Here is a 22,609-nt window from a genome sequence, read left to right as displayed (position 1 = left end):
TGGGGAGGGCAGGCCTCCCATGACTGGGAAGCATCAGTGAGTACTGGAACCGGTCCAAGGAATTTGTGCAGCCTCAGGCCCCTTGGGGTGAGCCCAGCTGGGGCTGCAGATGACGGGTGGGGATGGAACTTCTAGTTTCCTGTCCAGATCCAAAAAGTTTGGCCCAGAGTTGAGGCACAGCAAGGTCCCAAGGAATACCTGCACAATTGAACCCAGATGGTCCCCTGGAAGGCTGGGCAGTGTCTCTATGTGTATAATGTGCTTCCCTAGGATGCCCCAAGCTCAGGTCACCCTGTCTCAGGTCCTAGCAGAATACACCGAGTAAGAGCACAAATTCAACAGGCAAACTTGTCTGGGTTCAGGCTGGGCGCATGGCTCATGCCTGAAATCCTAGCACTCTGGGAGGCTGAGGCAGGGGGATCGCTTGAGCTCAGGAGTTCAAAAGAACAGCCCGAGCAAGAGTGAGACTCCCGTCTCTACTAAAAATAGAAAAAATTAGCCAGGCATGGTAGCATACACCTATAGTCCCAGCTACTTGGGAGGCTGAGACAGGAGGATCACATGAGCCCAGGAGTTTGAGGCTGCTGTGAGCTAGGATGACACCACGGCACTCTAGCCTGGGCAACAGAGTGAGATCGGTCTCAAAAACAACAATAAAAACAAAACAAAACTTGTCTGGGTTCAAAATCCAGCTCTGCCTCCACAACCTAGGTCAATGTAATTGTGAGCCAGTTCTTTAACCTCTCTGAACGTTGGTTTTTGTCTTCTGTGCAAAGGGGATTGTAAAAGCCCCTACCTTCCAGGGTTGTTGTAAAGAGTCAATGAGGCATTGTGCAAAGCACCTAGTATGTGATAAGTGCTCAGCACACTTTTACTATTATTGTCCTTGCTCCTGTTGAAGATCTGGAGCCCATGCTGTTTCACGGCGAGGTGGAGGGCAGTTCATGTAGAAGAGCACATCTGGGCCTCCCCCTTAAGATTCCCGACAGGGGTGGGGAATTTCACACAGTTATTTACCAAAAACAGACATATCTCTGGTTCTCCAGAGCTAGATACACAACAAGTAATGATGAAATTCTAAAGGTGGGTGGATGGGGGAGGGGACTGGGGAATGCCAGCACGCCAATGGCTGCTTCTTGCCAAGCTGCAAACCTGGACTCCACAAACATGGAGAGGACCAGGGAGACTATGTATATGAGTGCCCTCTTTGGCTACAGTGGCAACTGGGACAGGGCTGGCCAGGTGACCAGAGCTAAGTAGGTCATGACCCTAGGTCCTGGCAAATCACGGGAGCCAAATATATCTTTGAGATTGCCATAAGAGCAACCCCATTTTTATGTGCTGGGCTGGTGAAACAATCGTGGCAGCCTCAGGCACCAGAGGGGCTGGGGTTTGGCTCAAAATGTACCCTTCTCTGCCTCACCCGAGCTCACAAAGACATGGGGGAGGGCCAGGGGGCCCACATTTTTGTTTGATGAACTGTCGGTACAGCTTGAAAGAGGAGGGTGGAGGCATCAAGACTAAGCTCTGGTGACTCACTTGCTATGGCCCTCTTCTGACCTCAGTTTCCCCACCCAGGCTCAGTGAGCCAGAGAAGGAGGAGCTTAAAACCTTCTGGATACAGGGACTGACTCAGAGGACAGGAGGTGGGAAGAAAATGCAGGAAATGTATCCCATGAAGGGAGCAGGGAGAGAAGTGGAATTCAGCTCCCTTGGCCCCAGTCTCCTCCCTCCTGTCCATGGGAACACCCTACTGGTCCAAGTCAGCTTTGAGGGGGAAGGAAAGGGCCAGGATTACTGTGACAGCTCCAAACAGGCAAAGAAGACAGCACCGGGAGAAGGAACAAGAATCACAAGGGGAAACCTTGGGCCTCTTCTGCCCTGTTCCAGAGACCCTCAAAGTATTGCTTTTCTGTTCCTAGGTGTTGCCTCAGGTTCTGCTTCCATGAAGTTGATGCAGGCTACGTGGGCTGCAGGACCTCCCTACACTTTCCCAGCTGCTTGAGAGAAAAGGATAGCCCAGGCCAGTGCCCCTTCCACAGCTGTAAGCCTCCACTCTCCACTCCTAGTAGGTCACATGACAGCACCCTCACCACCTTCCTGGGCCCACTAAGAATCAGCATCAGCATCAAGACATATGGTTCTTTTGAACATTAGAACTCATGGAAAATAAAAAAAAAAAAAAAAAAAAAGACATATGGTTCTCCGTTAGGTGACACAAGAGTCAACTAGGGAGCTTTAAATCTCTGGGGTAGGACCTAGGCCTAACAATATTTTTAGAAAGTCCCCAGGAGATTGTGATATGAAGCTGGGATTGGAACCACTCACTTAGGTCAATTCTTCTGTGCTCCCTGCCCTATCTGAGGAGATAGGCAGGCAGGCAGCTCTGATCTAAACTCAAACCCAGGGGCTCCCTGGAGAAGCAGAGGAAGTAGCAGGGTTGGTTGGGTGGGACATGGAGACAAAACCCAGAAAAAAACAATGGATCTGCTTCACTGTCCGGTCCTCCTAGTGTGAAGGAATCTGAAAAGCCGAAGAAGGGCTTCAGACCAGTAAGGGGCAGCTCTTAACCAGGGACTGGTAGAGCAAATGAACTCAAAATTTGGTCTTTGGGATAAATGTGCATCATTTTTTGCAGGGGTGAGGAAGGGCAGATTTTCTGAGTGGTCATCCCATTAAATATTAAGAACCATCACTCTAAAAGAATGTGCTAGACCCCCGAAAAAGAAATGTAGTATGCTTGCCTGTGGCTCTGCCTTCTTTGGCATGTTATTTCAGAGCCCAAGACATACCTGGAAAGGACCTAGAACAACCCCTTCACTGTCCAGATGGGCATCCTCAGGCCTAACAGGCAGGGAGTTGACCCAGGTCACAAGAGGTGTTAGTGGTAGAGCTGGATCTAGAACTAAGCGTCCTGATTCCTAGTCTCATGTGCCCCTGACAAATGAATCATCCAGCAGGGCATCATCTCTCACACCGTCTGGTCATCAGAAGAACCTGGGTACTTGTTCCCACCCCCTCAGGATTTTGATTTAGTGGGTCTGGGGTGCAGGGCAGAAGAGTCTGGATTTTAAGTCACTATTCCTCCCCTTGATTCTGATGATGACACGAGGTTGGGAAAAACAAGGGAATGGGAAGGCCACAATGAATAGAGGAATAGCTCCTCCCATGGGGCAGGTCCCCAGGCCCGGAAGCAGGGCCTTCTTTTACAAATAAGTTGGGTTGGGGATGGGGGTGGTCCTACTTGAGGTGGGGAGTGAGAGAGGAGACACCAGCTTCTTTAATCTTGGAGCCCTCAGGTCTACTAGGAAAGAGGCATTCAAGGCCCTACAGAATTTACCTCTGTGATCCCTTCCCTTTCAAGTCACCCTCTGCTCTGGTTCTGGCAGGCTTCCTACTGACTCCTGAACACACCATGACCCTCCCTCTCTTTCTCATTCTAAGTTTCCCTTACCTCCACACCCATGTAAGTACCAGCCTGTTATATTCTCACCATCTGACATGAGGGCTGTGGATAAAGACCTTGATTCATATATTCACTCATCATTCAATTCATTCCGTGGTAGTTCTCGAGCCTGGCTAGGAATTACCTCCATATCCCAATGCAAATCATTTGAGACGTGCCTCAGGTTTGTTGTGCGAAGTGTAGCATGTTTTCCAAGGGCAATGTGGTAAGAACAAATATTTTAAATGCACATACCTCCAAACTAGCAGTTCCACAGAATCCTAAAAATTTATCCTGGAGATGTTTATTTTTTTTTGAGACAGAGTCTCGCTTTGTTGTCCAGGCTAGAGTGAGTGCCGTGGCGTCAGCCTAGCTCACAGCAACCTCAAACTCCTGGGCTCAAGAAATCCTGCTGCCTCAGCCTCCTGAGTAGCTGGGACTACAGGCATGCACCACCATGCCTGGGTAATTTTTTCTATATGTATTAGTTTGCCAATTAATTTATTTCTATTTATAGTAGAGATGGGGTCTCACTCTTGCTCAGGCTGGTTTTGAACTCCTGACCTCGAGCAATCCACCCGCCTTGGCCTCCCAGAGTGCTAGGATTACAGGTGTGAGCCACTGCACCCAGCCTATCCTGGTGATGTTTAAAGGGTGCTCATCACAGTACTGCTTGTAAGGGCCAGACCGCACACACCATGTGGTAGAGCCTACTGGTCAAGAGCTCTAAAGAGCTCTGAAGTCAAATTTAGGCTCTACTTCTGACCAACTGTGTGACCCAGGGCAAGTCACTTAATATCTCCAGACCTCAGTGTCCTCATCTGTAAAATGGAGGAATAACAGAACCTAACCTACAGGGTTGCTGTGAGAGTTAAATGATTAACAAAGGTAAAGCACTGCTACAGGTAGGGAGAGCTCTTACATGTGACCTATTCTTGTTGTTATGCGGGCAGTAACCACAGTGAGGTATATACCTATGTGCTGAATATGGAATGATCTTCAAATTATACTGGTAAATGAAAGAAACAAACTGGTTAATACATGTGATGTTTGGCCATATATATTAAAACAGTGACAAAGTTGGAAGGAGAATATGTATGCACTTATATATACACAGAATTTATCACATAAAAAAATAAACAAGAGGCTGGGAGTGGTGGCTCATGCCTGTAATCCTAGCACTCTGGGAGGCCGAGGTGGGTGGATCGTTCAAGGTCAGGAGTTCAAAACCAGCCTGAGCAAGAGCGAGACCCCTGTCTCTACTATAAATAGAAATAAATTAATTGGTCAACTAATAAATATAGAAAAAATTAGCCGGGCATGGTGGTGCATACCTGTAGTCCCAGCTACTTGGGAGACTGAGACAGTAGGATTTCTTGAGCCCAGGAGTTTGAGGTTGCTATGAGCTAGGCTGATGCCACGGCACTCAATCTAACCTGGGTAACAAAGCAAGACTCTGTCTCCAAAAAAATAAATAAATAAACAAGAAAATGGGAACATGCAGTCTGGAAGGGAGAACTCGCTTTTCATTATTCTGTATGGTTTGATTTTAGCACAAGTTCTGAAAACCAAGGCAAAAACTAAAAATACTCAGATAAATAGCAATAAGCACTACTGGGCATGCTGACATACAGCCAAGACTGGCACCCAGCAGCTATCCAACTGCCTGCTCAGGATGGGGTGATGGGGATGTATGACAAAGCTGTGTGAGACACTGACCCCGCCTAAAGGACCCCCACTCTGGAGGCAGAGCCACACCACAAACAGAACGCCCAGCCCTGGCGCTAGAGCAGCGGGGAGCGAGGCAGGGGTGAGAAATGGCTGAGCTCTGAACCTGCTGCCGCTGAGCTGGGTTCTTACTGCTCTTTGACTGCCAGACAGGGAATTAAGCTGGTGTGACTCCTGGCCTGAGTAACTTGTCATTCCCCTTCTGTGACTTGTACATGAAAGCTCTGTAAAATAAAAGCGACTGTTGCTAAGGCAGGTAGGCCTAGGGAGATGAGGGAAGCCAGGGAGCCCTATTGTTCCCCAAATCCCAACCCTAGCAGCCCATGCTTGTTTCCTCACCTGTAAAATGGGGTTAATAATAGTAACTATCTCATGGGGTTGTTGTGAGAACTAAATGAGTTACTGACAATAAATACAACAACTGACAGTTTGTGCTAGGCCTATGTTCTAAGAGCTACACATGTGTAAACTCAATGAATCTTCACAATTACCCTAGAAGGTAGATAATTATCATCTTGATCCTAAGATGAGAGGACCGAGGCACAGAGAGTTTAAATCCCTTGGTTACATGTCAAGTAACAGAACTGGAATTTAACTAGATAGGCTAACTGGAAAGCCACCCAATAACACTGCTTTTCAAGCTAATATGCAAGTAAAGACAGTACATTATTTGTTATAAGGGCTCAATGTGACCTATTATTATGGAGAAAGTGGTGGGAAGAGTTTGGGTGACTAATTTGGACAAATTCTACGTGGGTCTCCTTCCCAGCTAGCTTTTGGGTAACCACTACTCTCCCTCCTGTCTGGTCTCCATCTCTCCCACCCATCACTAGGGTCGACAGCTCTCCACCTAACCCCAGAATGGCTTCAGCAGTGGTCATCTCACCCTTGAGATGTTCTCTGACCTGACTGCTGTGTACAACTGAGGCCCTAGGGACAGGTTCTAGAGAAGCCTGGCTCACCCACCCCAGTGCCAAGCTCAAGGGACAGAAAGTGCCTCTCTCCTGAATGTTTAGGAAACTGATATGAAGAACTGTATCTAAATTCAAATTCTCTTGAAGTTGCTTATGCCTTCAGTCCAACCTACCTCTGGGAGTAAAAAATAGTATAGGATGACTTGTGGGTTTTGGAAGAGTTCTAAAATTCCCTCCTAGCTCTGATATCCTGGAGCTTGAGACATGACTTACTGCTTACCTTCACCCCCCTTTCACTGGTAATGACTTTCCTCTGTTCCTTTCAGCCACCCACATAAGCCGCCCTACATGATCCTTCCTCTGTTGTGGGTAGTTCCCAGTTTGCAACGCCCTCTCCAAGGAGTCCCCCATTCCATGTCTGAGGACATCCAGCAACACAGCCCCAGGAGACCCAAGATGATGACTTGGAAGGTCAGGGACTCCCCACCCACCACCAAGCCTAAAACCTACATTTCTTAGCACCACTGTGGGTTTACCCTCCTTAGCCACCTGACATCTGTCCCAGGAATCCCTCTTGCTGCGCTCCCATCTGTAGGGGCGGAGACTTACCAGCACTGTTGGCCTCTGACTCCAGCAGGTGGATGTCATTGCAGTCTGCCAGTGAGTGCTCCAGGCAGAGCTGTAGGAAGCGGGCCTGGGTACGGGTGACCCGCTTCAGAAGTGACAGGAGGGCCACTGTTTGCTCACACTCATTCCAGCCCTTGAACCAGCCAGCGAGGATGCCCACCTGGTCTCGGAACATCATGGTGCCGGGCCCGGGGCCAGGGTGAGGGGGACGGCGGTGGCGAGGGCCAGCGCCGTCACATGGTCCCGGCTCTGGGCTCCCGTTACCTCTCCTCTGAGGGCCAGGGCTTGAGGATGTTCCCAGGCGTGGTGACGGCTGGTGGGGGGAGGAGGAAGCCTGCTCACATTGGGGGAGGTCTTGGTCCAGCCACACCTCTCCAGTCTCCTGAAAAAGGAAGCAAAGGGGTCAAGACAGAACGAAGGGGCTTAAGCTGGCCAGGTGAGTGTGCGCTGAAGTGGCATGGAGGCCTCACTCCTTCCTCTTTCAGGACACTTGTTTTGCTGAGCTCCTGAGAGAAAGATGAAGCCAACACCAGATACTAAACCAACTTTCCTCCTAGTCTCCAGATCCAGAGAAAAGGCCTAATTGGGATTCAGAGATCCATCCCAGAGACTAAGGAGAAGATGCTGCCCCTCAGACCTGCCTGTCATAGTGCCAAAGGAAGTAGATTTAAAGTAGACAGTAAGTTGGAAAGATTTTTCAGAAATGGGAAAAGATCTGAATTAATGGAGATCTGGCCCAAGGTGATATGACTAAGCAGACATGTGACACCGGGGACATCCCCAACCTTGCTGTTTTCTGGCCACCTCCTCTGAGTGCTGGACGGAGTCATTGCTCACCTGCTGAAAGGACCCCAAGGGCTCTTTAAATTTCTTCAAGCTAAGATCCACAATGCTAGGTAGGGGGTGGACGGTGGGGTAGTGACCCTGGGGGAGATCTCACTATGCAGAGAGCTATCTGATCAGTAACTGGCTGCCAGCCCTTAGGTACAGGCATGGACAGTGGCCTTTTCAAAGATCAATAGGCCGAGGGGATCTTAGCCCCCCCAACCTAGCTCCCCCACTCTGGAAAAGGCACAGCTCTGATTCCTACAATTCCACCTAACTCTGCTCTGAGGTGGGTCTCTCCCAGCCCTCTTCACTCCCCTGAAGGCTGCTCCAGCCCTAAGCCCTCTGGTTAGAAAGTCTCCTTGGCTTCCAGAGACACCAGCCTGCCTCAGGCTCCTGGGAGTTAAGAGGATGCCAAGAGGGGAAGAGGACAGACCAAAACTCAAAAACTCACAAGAAAGTGTCCAAATCCTTCCCTCTTAGGTAGGAATTACACAGGAGTTGTTTCAACTAGGCAAACAACAGGCCCATTTTTTAGTTGACTGGTTTCTAGACACCACTCTGAAGCCTTTTTCTAAACGACTCCAGTTCCAGGTCTCCACTCAACATTTCCGCTGTCTGTCTCTCTTGCAACCAGTGCCCTTGGCTCTATCCCCAAACCACATTCAGCTCCATCCCCTCCTGACTGCCAAAGGACTGAGGTGCCCTGGACTGAAAACTCCATACAAAGACCCATTGAACCCTATCAGTCTCAGGTCTAAGGGAGCGACTCACATCTCCCTGATCTTCCATGTGCCTGCTGAGGAGGGCTGTGGCGTGCACCAGGCAATGGCTGACTTGCCTCACAGATGCCCTGTGGGACCCTGAAACAGAGCAAACTGGTCCAGGGCGTCAATCCCTTTGGATATAAGAAACAGGAAGAGGTATGAGGGAAAACAAAACCTTGCTCCAAGTTAAACAGAACTCCTAGCAATCTTTTTAAAGGGGAAATCAGAAGTCACCTTCCTGGATTAAAATCCTCTAATGACTTCCCATTGCACTTAAATAAAATCTAAACTAAAACCAAACTTCTTATCTTGGCCTACAGGGCCCCGTGGGACTCATCTAGTACCAAATTCTTTCTTGTTCACTGGAATCCTCTTCCCCTAGAGGCTGGCTCCTACTTGTCATTCAGGTCTTGGCTCAATGTCACTTTCTGACCATCCAATGGAGTCTCTCCTCTGGTTACTCAATTATATTAGAACTATTGCATTTTTTAAAATATAATTTGGCACCCTCGGATATTATTTATGTTGTTTCTCTCTTCCCCACCAAAATGCAAGCTATTAATATACAGCCAGCCAGTGCCTAGAACACTGCCTGGCACAGACAAGGTACCTTACATTTTTAAAAATTAAATTCTTTTTTAAAAATTACAAAAATAGGTGGTGGCTCATGCCTGTCATCCCAGCACTTTGGAAGGCTGAGGCAGAAGGAAAACTTGAGCCCAAGAGTTCAAGACTAGCCTAGACAACATAGTGGGACCACACCCCTACACACATTTTTTTTTAAATTAGCTGGGCGTGGTGCTGCACACCTGTAGTCCCAGCTACTTGGGAGGCAGGATTGCTTGAGCCCACGTGTTCAGGGCCGCAGTGAGCTCTGCACTCCAGCCTGTGTGACAGAGGGAGATCTTGTCTCAAAAAAAAAAAAAAAAAAAAAAAAATTCAGGCAGGATTCTACTTCCTGGCTCAGTGAGAAAGACTGCTGTGATTAATTATCAATATTTGCCCTGGATGCAGGGTGGATGAGTGGTAGCTCATGTGCCTGAAAAAATCAGTGTGCCTTCCCAGCTCCAGTATTTTGTGGCTTTCAGTCCCAAGGAGGCAGCAGCTGCCTCAACATAAGGAAGAATTTTAAAATAATGTATCTGTCCAAGAATGGAATTGGCTGCCATGCGAGGAGGTAATAAGCTCCCTGACTGCTGGAAGTGGTCAAGCGGAGGCTTGGATGAACATCCCTTGGGAGTGGGAGGGATTCCTTCACTGGGTGGCAACTCATAAGATAGAAGGACATGTTACTATTTCGGAGAGAACATTTGTGACAGGAGGTTTGATATGCCAACAGCATTTACAGCAAAAAGATGACCAAATCCACAAACAGACCAAAGTTGTGCACACTCTTTCCCATAAATTCTTTTACTGGTTGCTACTTTTCCTAAGCAACAGCACTGTACCCCTCAAATAAGCTGCTGACCAAACATTAATCCAGCTATCCAACTTCTTCCTCCAAGCCAAATACCTGAAGCAACGCTTTGGGATAGAACAGGGTCTTAAACATGATGCTCACAAGGCCAGGCTTTGAAAAAAGCAGGCCAGTAGGAACTATGGTAAGTTGGAAAGTTTACACCCTGTCTAAAGGGAGAAGTTATGATCCATCTCTAAACAACAGTTACCAAGTAGGAATATATGTTTTTTTAAATTTTTTAAAAACTTCAGCATATTACAGGGGTAGAGATGTTTAGGTTATGTATATTGCCTGTGCCCCACTGAGCCAGAGTTTCAAGCGTGTCCATCCCCCAGATAGTGTGCACTGCACCCATTAGGTGTGCAGTGCACACTATCCCCTCCAAGTAGGAATGTGGTCCCATTATTGTTAGGTCTTAGAAATTTTTTAAAAGAGGAGCTGGAAATCTAGATTTTTTAAATAAAATCCCATTTTTAAATGTGGGAAACTAATTCACATTAAAATAGCAACAGTGAACTACTACTACACAGAACAAACAAAACCTATGGCCTGGGGTCCTTAGAACAGAAGGATACAAACTAGGAAAAGACTAGAAGTTCACTCTCTCCCACCCTACTGCTCACAGAATATCATTGATGGAGAGGATCTAGTGATGGAGGATGGTTCTGACAGTCTTCAGTAAATACTCAGGGCTTTAGGGAAAGAGTCACTTTTAAGATTTCACTGTTAAAAAAATCACCCCTAAAGGAAGGGTTCTTAATGTCTTCTGGATGGGAGAAGGATGCTGTGTGTATGGTCTGGATAGTAACTTGAGAGGAATAGACAGCCTTCTTCCATCAAAGGGCTACAGGTACCCAGCTACCTTCCATCCTGGGTGCTTGGCTGCAGTGAGAGAGTAAGACCAGCGCTGACTATTCCAAGGCATCTCACTGTGGTAGCATCTACTGTGATGGACGCTGGTGGATCTGCCTGCCCAATATCCACCCCCATCTTCTACTATCAGCATTCTGGGTCACTCTTGAAGAATTAACAATCTTTTTTGGTTCCAGAAGTGGACATGGGGCAAGGCCTAGCCAAGGAAAGTCCTCCCTGGACTTTTGTTGGAACTACAAGGGAAAATATGTTCTTGGTTAGGGTTGCTCAGATTATACATCTGATATTACTAGTTGCAACCTCTTCTACCTCATGGTGGAAGCCTGCTTCATAATGAAGGCAACACAGGTGAAGGTAGAGTCAAGTGATGGGGGAGGCAGGAGGAAGGCCTGTTCAGATTATTTGAAGACCTGGACCCACCTAGCCCAAAGCCTCCCACCAGTCCAAACTGTTTGGTTACACAGACCAATAAATCCCTTTTTGGCTCAGGTCAGTGTGAGCTGGGTTTCAGTTAAACCTGAAAGAGCCTTAATGGCTCCCATGTAAAACAAAATTCACCTCCACTCTGGTCTCTTTATCCTCATGTGACCAAAAATGACTCCCTATCTTTAAGGAAAGACACAAGAGGAGAACCCCTGTGGCAAAAGTCTCTCAAACAGCCTGGCAATATTGCTGCTATATTTAAAGGGGATCAAGTAACCTTGGGAAGCACCAAGCCCAGAGGTGGGAGATGGAGCCAACAAAATAAAATGGCTAAGAGGTTCCAGGGAAAACTGCCCCCTGGGCTTCTCCCCTGGCCCCAAACAGTGAGAAGGGGCCCATAAACAGGCAGTGCCTACTGAGGCCAGCTCTCCTCTTTCTGAAGGAATACAGTGGAGTCAGTCAGATCTAGCAAATCCGGGCTCTCCTGCTGATACTTACTTGCTGTGTTGGCCTTTGGCAAGTAACTCAGTTTCCTCCTCAGTGAAGCTCGTTATAAGAATTAAATGAAACAATGTATATATAAAAATACCTAGCACATACATATCTTTCTCTCATATATTGTCATGAGCCAGATCCGGTGCTAACAGCTTCCCATGGATAAGCTCATTTAATGCTAAAAACTCTACTTAAAAATATATGTAAATATATTACATATATATGAATATAATATTATCCTTATTTTACAGAGAGAGAAACTAAGGCACAGAGAAGGTACCTAGAAGGTAAGTCACTTGCCCAAGACTGCACACACAACTAAACTGAGATTTTAGTCTGGCTTCAGAGTCCTTGCTTACTCTTAACAATGCTACAGCCTCTTGTAAGCTCCCTTCCACTGCCTAGAAAATTGGGCCTAAGGGTACACCCTTTAATGCCACATCTCCTGATAAATAAGGGAATCCTATCAGACTTCCTAGCCATCCCAAGCTCTTCTACACACCCACAAGGCCTTTGAGGAACTCATAATTCATGAACAAAACAATAGGCTTGTTCATATAGGATAGTTGACTCACTATCCTAACCTGAGAACAGGAGAATATCAGAAACCAAGGGAACCCAACTTCTCTCTTGTAAAAACCAATCATTATCTCCAGAAACTCTTGAAATATGTACACAAAATATGTATACTATTGCCTCAGCAGAGAATGAGCCTTTTGTATGAGTAGTCCTGGGGAGGGGAGGGAGAGGTGAGGAGAAGCGAGGCAGGCCCTCCTGGAAGATAAGCACAGCATGGGGAGTTCTGGGGAAACCCTGGAATAGAGAGGAAGTTAGGGCTCTTCTTTCTACTAAAGGTGTTGACCTCTCCCCTCTAAAAGTCTATTCTCTGCTCCCTTTCCTTTCTCTACATTTGTATTCTCTCAGAAAGGTAACCACCTTCTGTAAATTCAATTATCACCTCTTTGTGGACAACTCAGAATTTTTTGAATCATCTTTGACTCCTTCCTCTTCCCCAAGACCTCAGTCATCAGGTCTTGATATTTCTTTTTTTCTGATTTTACTTTTTTGTTGTTTTTTAATCTTTGCCAGGTTCTAGAACAGAGAAGGAAATATTTCTTTTTTCTTAATGTCAGCTAAACATTCCCTCCTTATCTTTCCCACAACCCAGTAGCTCTAGAACCAGATTGCCAGGTTGGAAATATAATCCTATCACTTACTACCCATGTCATTTTGGGCAAACGATTTCACCTTGCTGTGCTTGTTTTCTCATCTGTAAAATGGGTTTAATAATAGTACTTATATTGCTCTTATAGAGTTGTGAGGCATAAATGACTTAGTTATTACCATCATCTTAGAGTCCTCTCTTTCTCTAATCCTATCATCGAAGCCTCTTTTCTCTATAACCAAAATACATCCATCCACTTTTCTCCATCTTTACCCCTGTATTTATGTCCCCATCCTTTTGTGTTTGGACAAATGGATTGCTTCCTAATTTGCCTTCCTGCTCCCATTTTTGTCCCTTTGTTTTCCTTGCAGAAACCAAAGTGAACTTTCTAGGGGAAAAAAAATCGGATCACACATCACTGTCTTGCTTTTAAAAAAACCTTTCTAATAGCTTCCCAATCCCCTTAAATGAAAATGTAAACTCCTTATCATGGCCCAGAAGCCCCAAGTGATTTGGCCTCTGTCAACCTTTCCAAGCCCTTGCTCCCCTCCCTCACTTATGCTCTAGCCACATGGGTCTCCTTGCTGTTCCCTGAACACATCTCAAGGCTGCTGCACCTGCTGACCCCTCTACCCAAAATGCTCTTCGCAAAATCATCACACGGCCAGCTCCTTCTCATCAATAAGATCCGGGCTCATCTGTGCCCCAACCTTTCCCATTTCCCCAGTAGGAAGGAGTCAGTGATATCACCATCAATAAGTGTTCCTTCAAAGCCTAAAGCTCTTCCAAAAACGTTTAGACTGTAAGATCCACGAGGGAAGGGAAGACTGTGGCTGTATTATTTATTCACTGCTACCTCTCCAGCTCCTAGCACAGCACATAGCAAATCCTCAATAAATATCTGTGATAAATTTCCCCACCTTGAACAGTCCTTTCTCTGCATGCAACAATGCTTCGATTAGAATGTTCCATTCCTAGATCTTCCCACAACTGGTGCCTTTTCATCTTTCCAGTTATCAGGGTCAATTGCTACCTTCCTAAAGAGGCCATTTCTGACCATCCTGTCTACAGTGGCCACTCCCGCCCTCTCTTCTATTTTATTTCCTTCATAGCATGTACCACATTCTGATTTCTTTTACTTGTTTGTATATCTTCCCTCCATCAGAACATACGCCCCATGAGTTTCAGGATCTTGACTATTTTATTCACCGCCATATTTCCAGTAGCTTGAATAGAGCCTCCATACATAAACTGTTTAACGGATGAGTGCAGGCTGGAAACATTTGAGACTTGTGCAATTCCATAAACTGGTATTCTGTAACTTGCCCTCAACCAGATTCTATTCAACAAGTTTACACTAAAACAAACAAAACAAAACTCCATTCACAGCAATCCTACTTAACTCTCTTCCAAAGTTCTGAGCTATGGAAACCCAAAGCGGAGGCAGGGGACTAACACCAGCACTCCTGGATTCTACTGCCCTGAGGCCACCACTAAACCAGGCTGATCACCTCATTCCTGCCTCTTCCAGTGATATCCCAAAGGAAAATCTGGTTGGGTCAGACTAACCATAAACTCTCTCTGGATCCAAACAATCACAGAGGGGAGAATGATTGGAGCTGGGGGACAGTGGGGAGAGAGACTATCATCAACACTAGAAAGGTCAAGGGAGGGAATCAGAATTCTATTTGGCTCAACAATCGAGAGACTGAGTTCCAGGGTAAAGAACCCAAAACTTGTCTCTAAGGATCTTCTGTCATCATTTCACACATATTCAGTAAAGAAACTGTTTCCAAACTGGGACTCCCAGGAAACAGTTCTCTTTCAACTGGGGCTGCTAACGAGGTAGGATTTAAACCTAGGGTTGCTGAGGGCCACCTTTTGACACCACAAAGCAGGAGCTTGTGGAGGATCAAGCTAACTTAGCAGAGAAATGAGGAGAAATGACTGAGATTATGTGACCTCCTGGATGCAGCTAGGTCTGAAGCCATGCTAGCTCTGGACTTGTCAGTAACATGAGCCAATTAATCCCCTTTTTTCTGATTGAACCACTTTGAGCTAAGGTCCTGTCACTTATGTTCAGTTTTGGTTTTTCTTGAGACAGTGTCTCAGCACTGTTGCCTCAGCAGTGGCATCATGATAGCTCACTATAGCCTCAAACTCCTGGCCTCAAATGATCTTCTTCCCTCAGCCTCCTGAGTAGCTGAGGCTAGAGGTGCGTACCACCATACCTGGCTAATTTTTAAAAATTTTTTGTAGAGGCGGGTCTCACTATGTTGCCCAGGCTGAGCTCACGTAATCCTTCCACCTCGGCCTCCCAAAATGCTAAGACTACTGGTCTGAACCACCACGCCCGGCCACTTATATTTTTAGAGTCCTGATATGAGCTATTTTTTGCCAAAAATGAGTACTTATGCGAAAGGCATTGTTCTAAGTACTTCACGTGTATTAACTTCTTTAATCCCTGTAACAATTCTATGATATCATTATTACCTTCATTTTTTAGCTGTGGAAACTAAGGACCAGAGAAGTTAAATAAATTGTCTAGGACACAAAACTGGTAAGTGACAAAATGGGATTCGAATTCTGTCCAGCCTCAGAGTCTGAATGTCTAACTACCACACTATAATGCCCCATTGCAGCCAACCCTATCCAAACAGAAAATCCAACTCTCTGACCCAAGGCACTATCATCCTGGAACAGACAGAGCCCACAGACATTCTGTTTGTCCTAGTTGTCCTCAATTTCATCATACACAAAACAAGGATAATCGTAGCTTACCTACCTCATAGGGTTCCTATGAATATAGGTAAAGCACTTAAGCAGTGCCTGGCAGTTAGTAAACATTCAATAAACAGTAGTCATCATATTAATATTATTACTCTGTGGGTCACTAAAGTGCAGCTGGCAAAATACAAAGCAAACAGAGGAGATCTGTCTTCTTTCATCTCTACCCTTTGGGTGAAGCATGAGTGAGAGATGAGGAGGCTTTCTTGTCTTTGACCCATTGCTTAAGCTGTTTCCTCTGCCTGGGTGGCACCATATCATTGTCCCAACTCCTATGGAACACTACCCAACCCAAATACCACCTTTTCTGTGAAGTCTTTCCAAATAAAAGGCTCCCTCTCACCACTGAATTTTTGTATCATGTAATCTGCACTTCGTGTTCTGCCCTGTGTACCGGCCCAAGCCTTCTACTGTACTGTGAGCTTCCTGAAGGCAGGCCCCAGTGTTTAACCTGGAGTCTCTGTTTCTTCTTCTGGGCCCTGGAGAGAAATAAGAATGCCTTGAGGAAAGTTGACAGCCCTGTGGAGGCCCTAGACTTAGGGGCTGAGGCAGGCTGAGAAGTCAACCAGGATAGAATGAGGGAGGTCACCAGGAACAGGACTTGGGGTGGCAGCTCAGAATCGAGAGATAGCACAAAGAACAGTTGTGTAGTTAGGAGCAGCTGGGGGACTGCTTAAAGAAGAAAGGAGGTGAGAGGAGAGGAGGGAGTGGGGAAGGTGTGCTAAACCCAGTGGGGAGTGAGATCTGAGGAACTTGGAGATTTTCTGGTCTAAAGCAGAAGAGCGAGCTGTTTATTCTCCAATGATTCCCAATAATTTACAGAGGCTAGATCCCACCCTGCAGGCTTCAGAGAGGAACAAGACACATCCCTGTACTTTCAGAGCTCCCAGTCCAGGGAAGGTGAGTGGGTAAGTACACAGAAAACTACAAGGGAGAAGAGTGGTGCTCTAAGAAGTACAAAGGAGGGCTCTTGGCAGTAAGACACAGTATGAAAAGACCTGAGGGTGCTTCAAGGGGAGGGTGCCTATTCGGAGAGAAATGGAGATGGATGTGTGTGTTCAAAGAGGTAGCAATTTAAAGCAGAAACACAAAGGACTGGGGGGTGGGCTGGAGGGACAGCCAGAAGGAGAAAGCACTGAGGAGGATCTGAAAGGGAACCATCCCAAGGTAGAATCTGAAGTAACTGTTCAGAGGGTAGGGGGTTACCTATGTGGAGAAGCCAAGATCCTTTCAAGGAGGGTAATAGGATGAGTACTTTGAAAAGAGGATTCCCAGGAAAATGGAAGTGAGTGGTAGGGCACAAAGGTATACCCTGAGGCATGTTTCAGGGGGCTTTTTGTGGGGAGAAGGAAATCACCCTAGAAGGCAGCGGTTCTCAAACTTGAGCAGCATCAGAATCACTAGGAGGGTTTGTTAAAAACTCAGATTGCTGGGCCCTACTCCCAGGTTTTCTAATTCAGTAGGTCTGGGTAGGACCCAAGAATCTGCATTTCTAGAAAATGATGCTGCTGCTCCTGGTCCAAGAACCATACTTTGAGAACCACTGCTATAGGGGAAGGGATTCTTTAGTGAGGAGGCCCTCAAAGGGGAAAAGGTGACTTCTGAAAGGGAAATGAGCAGAGTCGTCAAGAAGTCCCTAAGGAGGTGTTAAGGAGGAGGGGTCCGTGAGGATGGGGCCTAAAAAAAGGGTCTGAGAGAAAGGTCTTTGAGCATTGGGATTTCAAGGGAGTGGGGTCTCTCAGGGATCTTTAAAAGGACACAGCAGCTCTGGGGGGATGAGTCTGGAGGATGCTGGGGGCCTCTGAGGGGATAATGGAAGAAAGAGGCTCAGACCCAAAAAGGGTCTCGGAGTTGATTTCAGAGGAAAGAGAAGGGAGGGGAATGAGAGGATGTAAGTAGGGATTCTGAAGGGGGTAAATCTGACAGGGTCCTGAGTAAGGTTCCTTGGGAATATCATAAGGGAAATGTGAGAGAGAGTTCTGAGGAAGTCTCAGGAAGCACTGGGGTAGGTTGCTGATGCAGGGCAATTTTGGAGAATATTCTCTAAAGGATGTCTGAGAAGATGGGTGTACTGGAGTGGGGTAACAGAGTGATCTCTTTAGGAAACACTCTTCAGAGATCTCAGATAAGGAGAAACCTCTGAGTAAAGTCTCCAAGAGTTTATGGAGAAGGTGGGTCTTCTGAGGGGTACCTGCAATATCAAGAGTAGAGGGTTTTTCAGAAAGAATTCTAGGACTCTCTAAGAGCAGGAGCCCAGAAAGTTATTTTTGAGAAAAATTAGGTATGTGTGGGGGGTCTTCTACAGGGGGTTGTAGAGGATTTGGGAGACTTATAAGGGCAAGGTCAGGGAGGGAAATCTCTAGAAAAGTCTCTTAGTAAGGGAGGAGGTCTCTGAGTAGTGATCCAAGAGGTTCTGGGCAGGAGGGTCTCTGCGAGGGATTTCCACTGCAAATCTTAGGAGGGCTCGAGGGGGTTACGGGGGTCTCTGAGATGTGAGAGGGTCCTGAAAAACTGCATCTCAGAGGGGTCATGAAGAGAGTCTTAGGGTCTTATGAGGCTGTGAGAAGGATCTTTAGAAGGTTCACCTAACATAGATCTAGAAGGGGGGGTTTGAAGAATTATTTAAGAAGGGTTCAGAAAATATGACAGAGAAACTATGAGGGAACTTTTGGGGATCCTTAAACAATTTTTGGAACATGTGGCATGGGAAACATTTGGGATATGCAAAAGGGGTTTTGGAAGAGGCTCTCAGAATATGGGAGAAGGGTCCTCTGGAGATTTCAGGCAAATTCTGGAGAAGATTTTTAGAATAAGTGGAGGTAAGGGAGAAGGTCTCATGAAGACTGTGGGGGTACTTGCCCTCTAGAGTATTTCAGGATGTGAGATTTGGGGGATATAAGGTCTCAGGGGGAGATTTTTGGGATCTGTGGAAGGGTTCAAAGGGACATGTGAAGGAGGAGTGTGTATGGGAGACAGCTGCAACATGGTGGGGTGGGATGGGTCTTCCAGGTCAGTTTTGGGACTCTGGGGCCATTTCAGAGAGTCTCTGAGGAAAATTTTTTGGAACATGGAAAGATCTTCAGGGGAAGATAATCAGGACACATGGGGGCATTCTGAAGGATTGGGAGGGGGTTTCTGAAATGCAGGGGACATAAGTGGAAAATCTCCAAGGAGATTTCTGGAATGGGGGTAGGTGGGACGGAAAATTCTTAGGATGTGTGAGGGGGAAGTCTGGGGGAGATTGTTGGGATGTGCGAAGCAGGTCTCTGGGGGAGATTTCTGGAATGTACGGGGTCTGGAGGGGATTTCAGGAAGTCTTTGAGGGAGGTCTGAAGGGTTTGTGAGGGAGGCTGCTGGAGGAGACAGGGAGATACAGGCTGGGATACACGAGGAGGGGCCTCCGCGCAGTATTTGTGGAGACAGGAGGATGAGGGATCTGGGGCCAAAGGGCGGGGGTCTGGGAGGAAGGCTGTTGGGACACATGAAGGTCCCCGGAGAAGACGGTTGAAGCGTGAGGGGTGGGCTCCGCGGAAGCCTCTCGGAGCACCCGAGCGGGGTCGGAGGTTCGAGGGCTCCCGGAGGCGGGTCTGTGGGGGGTCAGGAGGAAGGTCCCGGCCCGGCCCCGCGGCGATCGGAGGTGTGGGGACGATTTCGGAGAGAAGCCTCTGAAGGGGCCCGGCGGGGAGATTCGGGGACGGGCGCGGGATTCTCCCGGGGCCCGGCCCGCAGGCCCGCGCTCCGCGCCCGCCGCCGCCCGCGGCTCGGGGTCCCTGAGGGGGCGGGGCCGCCCGCGCGGCCTGGGTCGCCCTGAGGGGAGCCCCGCGCGCCCCGACTCGACGCCGCCCCGCGCCCGCCCGGCCCGGCCCGAGACTCACCGCCTCGGCCGCCGCCGCCGCCGCCGCCGCTCGGGCCTCCTCAGGCCACCGCCGCCGCCGTCGCCCACTCTCCGGCCCGCGAGCTCCCCTCCCTCCTCCCGCACCGACCACCGCCGCCGCCGCCGCCGCCGTCGCGCTGCGTCACCGCGCCGTGCGTCACCGCCCCTGGCCCCGCCCCGACGGGGCCGCCGCGCGCCGGCATTAGCCTGTGCCCCGGTGACGAACGGCGGGCCAGCCAACGGGCGGCGAGGGCAGCCCGAAGGGCGGGAGGTGTGCGCCGGCAAAGGCGGGGTCCCGGCGAGGAGGGGAGCGACGGGGGTGGAATGGGGCCCTAGAGGCCCGCCCCCTCCTCAGTGGGATTGGTCCGACCTGGGGGTGACGGGCAGTCGGCCAGGCCCGGACTCGGGGCCGACGGGCGGGGAAGGGGAGGGGCGCGCGCGGCGTTGCCCAGGGCAACGGGCCCGGCGGAGCCTGGGATTGGGCCTCCAGGCCCGCAGGGGGCAGTGTCGCGCCCGTCTACCTCAGCTGCCCCGAGCTAAGTCACAATTCCTTATTCTGGCGTTCAGGGCCTCCTCTTCCCCACCCCTCTGACCCGCCCCACCCGAGGACTTTGCCCGGCTCTGTGCCCGGCAGTCCAGGGTGGGAGTCTGCACTCAGGCTCCTGGGATCTCAGTGTTCTCTGCTCGCCACTCTCCGAGACTGCTGCTTCCTCTCTCAGGGACCAGCGAAGCGAGACTACGCTTTAGGACCGAAAGGGAGAGTGCATGCAAAGCGCTCGGCACAAAGCAGGCCGTCAATAAATGGGAGTTGTTGCTATGACTTGTCGCGCTTTGGTCATTCCACAAACTGTCCTGCATCAGGATGAACTAATCAGAGGGGGAGCCCGCACGCAATCAGGGCTGGGCGTGGTGGCTCATGCCTGTAATCTGGGCACTTTGGGAGGCCGAGGAGGGAGGATTGCTTGAGACCAGGAGTTGGAGACCAGCCTGAGCAACAGCGAGATCTGTCTCTACCAAAAAAAAAAAAAAAAGGAGAAGAAAGAAAGAAAAATTAGCCAAGCCTGGTGGTGCACGCCTGTAGTCCCAGCTACTCGGGAGGCTGGGGCAAGAGTATGGCTTGAAGCCAGGAGGTTGAGGTTGCAGTGTGTTATAATGAGGCTACTGCACTCTAGCCTAGGCAACAGAGTAAGACCTCGTCTCAAAAAAAAAGAATTGCAGTCAGGGCAGAGTGTCAAGTTCCAGACAGTGAGTGATGAGAAATAAGCAAAGGCCAGATGTTTGGCCTATATATAATATATATAAATATTATGTATTTTGAAACAGGGTCTCGCTCTATCACCCCAGCTAGAGTGCAAAGGCATCATCGTGGCTCACATTGTAGCTCACAATCAACCTCAAACTCCTGGGTTCAAGTGATCCTCCTGCCTCAGTCTCCCGAGTAGCTGAGACTAAGGCACGCACCACCACACCCATAGCTTATTTTTCTATATTTTTGTAGAGATGAGGTATTGCTCTTGCTCAGGCTGGTCTCTAACTCCTTACCTCAAGCAATCCTCCCGCCTCAGCCTCTTGGGATAACAGGCATGAGCCACTGCACCAGGTCAGGTTCTGGTTATGTTTTGAAGTCCAGAGTTAAGTTCTGATGTGCATTATAAGGAGAAAGAGAAGTGTCTATGAGGATGACCCTAAGACATGCAGGTGGAGATGTCAATTTGGCAGGTGGATGGAAGAGTCTGGAGTTCAGGAGAGGCACAGGCCGGACAAGCAATTAGGGTCTCCCCTTTGAAAGCCTGGATGAGATCTGGAAGGGAGTAAGGTAGATGGAAAAGAGAAGGGGACTGAGTACTGAGCCATGGGACACTCCAGTGTTAAAAGCAGGAATGAGCAAGAGAGGCTGAGAAGGTACATCCAGGGGAGTAGGAAGAAAACCAGGCAATTGAGACATCCTGAAATCCAAGTGAAGAACACGTTCCAGGGAGCAGGGGGTGACAGAGTGTGCCGGGTGCAGCCGACGGGGGTCATTGGTAACCCTGAAGAGGGCATGTCGTAGAGGGGCAGGGGTGAAAGGCTGGTTGAAGAAGGTTTAAGAAAAAATTAGGATGAGCCATTGGACGCAGCAAATGTAGATGATTCTTTTGAGAAATTTTGCTGAAAAGGGAAGGAAATGAATGAGTATTGCTGGATGGGAGATAGGGATTTTAGTTTTTAAGATGAAGTAAATAACACTGCGTGTAGGCTACGGAGAAAGATCCAGTAGGCATGGCGCCATTGGCGGTGCAGGAGCGAGGAGGAGAATGCCCTTCAATAGAGGAGGGGTGGCATCTGGGGGACATAGGGGGTGGCCCACTGTGGGGGCATGCACGAGGCTCAAAGTGTGTGGCTAGGACCCTGTGAAAATTCTTTTTTGTTTGCTTATGTTTTCTCGCTGAAATATATATGGTTTTCTTATAAACTCCTTTCCTTTTATTTCTCCTTTATATGACAGTTAGGACATTATATTGACTTTTTTTTGAATTTATGTATGTAAGTAGGTTACATTATCTAGGAATTTTATTTCAGGATGAGAAAGGGGGCAATATGAAACACTCAATAAAAAGGGGACACTGCTCTGACACGACTGAACTCCATTGTCGCAGGGCTTCCTAGGCAACGGCAAAGCCCGAGAAGCTGAATAAGTGCAGGAAAAAGTCACTGTTGCCCAGGCGGTGTGGAGTTGCCTGTCTGGTCTCCCTTCTGCCACCAACATAATGGATGGCTGTTTGACCAGCACAGACTCTAAACTCCCAGTTTTCCACTCTGCAATTCAAATATTCCAGTTGGAGCCAGGTGCAGTGGCTCACGCCTGTTATCCTAGCACTTTGGGAGCCCGAGGCAGAAGGATTGCTGGAGGTCAGGGGTTCGAGACCAGCCTGAGCAAGAACAAGACCCCATCTCTACAAAAAATAGAAAAATTAGCCAGGCCCAGCTACTCAGGAGGCTGAAGCAGGGGGATCCCTTGAGCCCAAGAATTTGAGGTTGCAGTGCGCTATGATGATGCCATTGCACTCTAGCTTGAGCAACAGAAGCAGATTGTGTCTCAAAAAAAAAAAAAAATTCCATTTGGGCGTAAATCCAGGAAGGCCTCCTGGAGGAGGGGAGGAGCTAAAGAGCTCATTATTAACATCTTTTGTTAATTGCACGCATCCACCATCATGAGAGCTACACAAAGCTATTTTTATCCTCAAAAC

At 48.3% G+C, this 22,609-nt stretch overlaps 1 protein-coding gene across 2 annotated transcripts in view; it reads right to left on the bottom strand.

Moving 5' to 3' along the window:
* The window catches only part of SAMD4B (sterile alpha motif domain containing 4B), a 38,691-nt gene extending 19,154 nt beyond the window's left edge, over positions 1–19,537 (bottom strand). For both annotated transcript variants that reach the window (XM_012774639.2, XM_012774640.2), the window contains exons 1-2: positions 19,384–19,537; positions 6,697–7,096 (exon numbers count right to left, since the gene is read on the bottom strand). In XM_012774639.2, coding sequence (XP_012630093.1) covers positions 6,697–6,892 — 196 coding nt within the window. In that variant the 5' untranslated portion in view covers positions 6,893–7,096; positions 19,384–19,537. The remainder of the gene's footprint in view (positions 1–6,696; positions 7,097–19,383) is intronic.
* Positions 19,538–22,609: the final 3,072 nt, after the last annotated feature.

This window comes from Microcebus murinus, chromosome 16, assembly GCF_040939455.1.
Source record: "Microcebus murinus isolate Inina chromosome 16, M.murinus_Inina_mat1.0, whole genome shotgun sequence".
Taxonomy (NCBI): domain Eukaryota; kingdom Metazoa; phylum Chordata; class Mammalia; order Primates; family Cheirogaleidae; genus Microcebus; species Microcebus murinus.
Note: the sequence above shows the minus strand (reverse complement) of the source record. Positions and strands in the feature narration are given on the sequence as shown.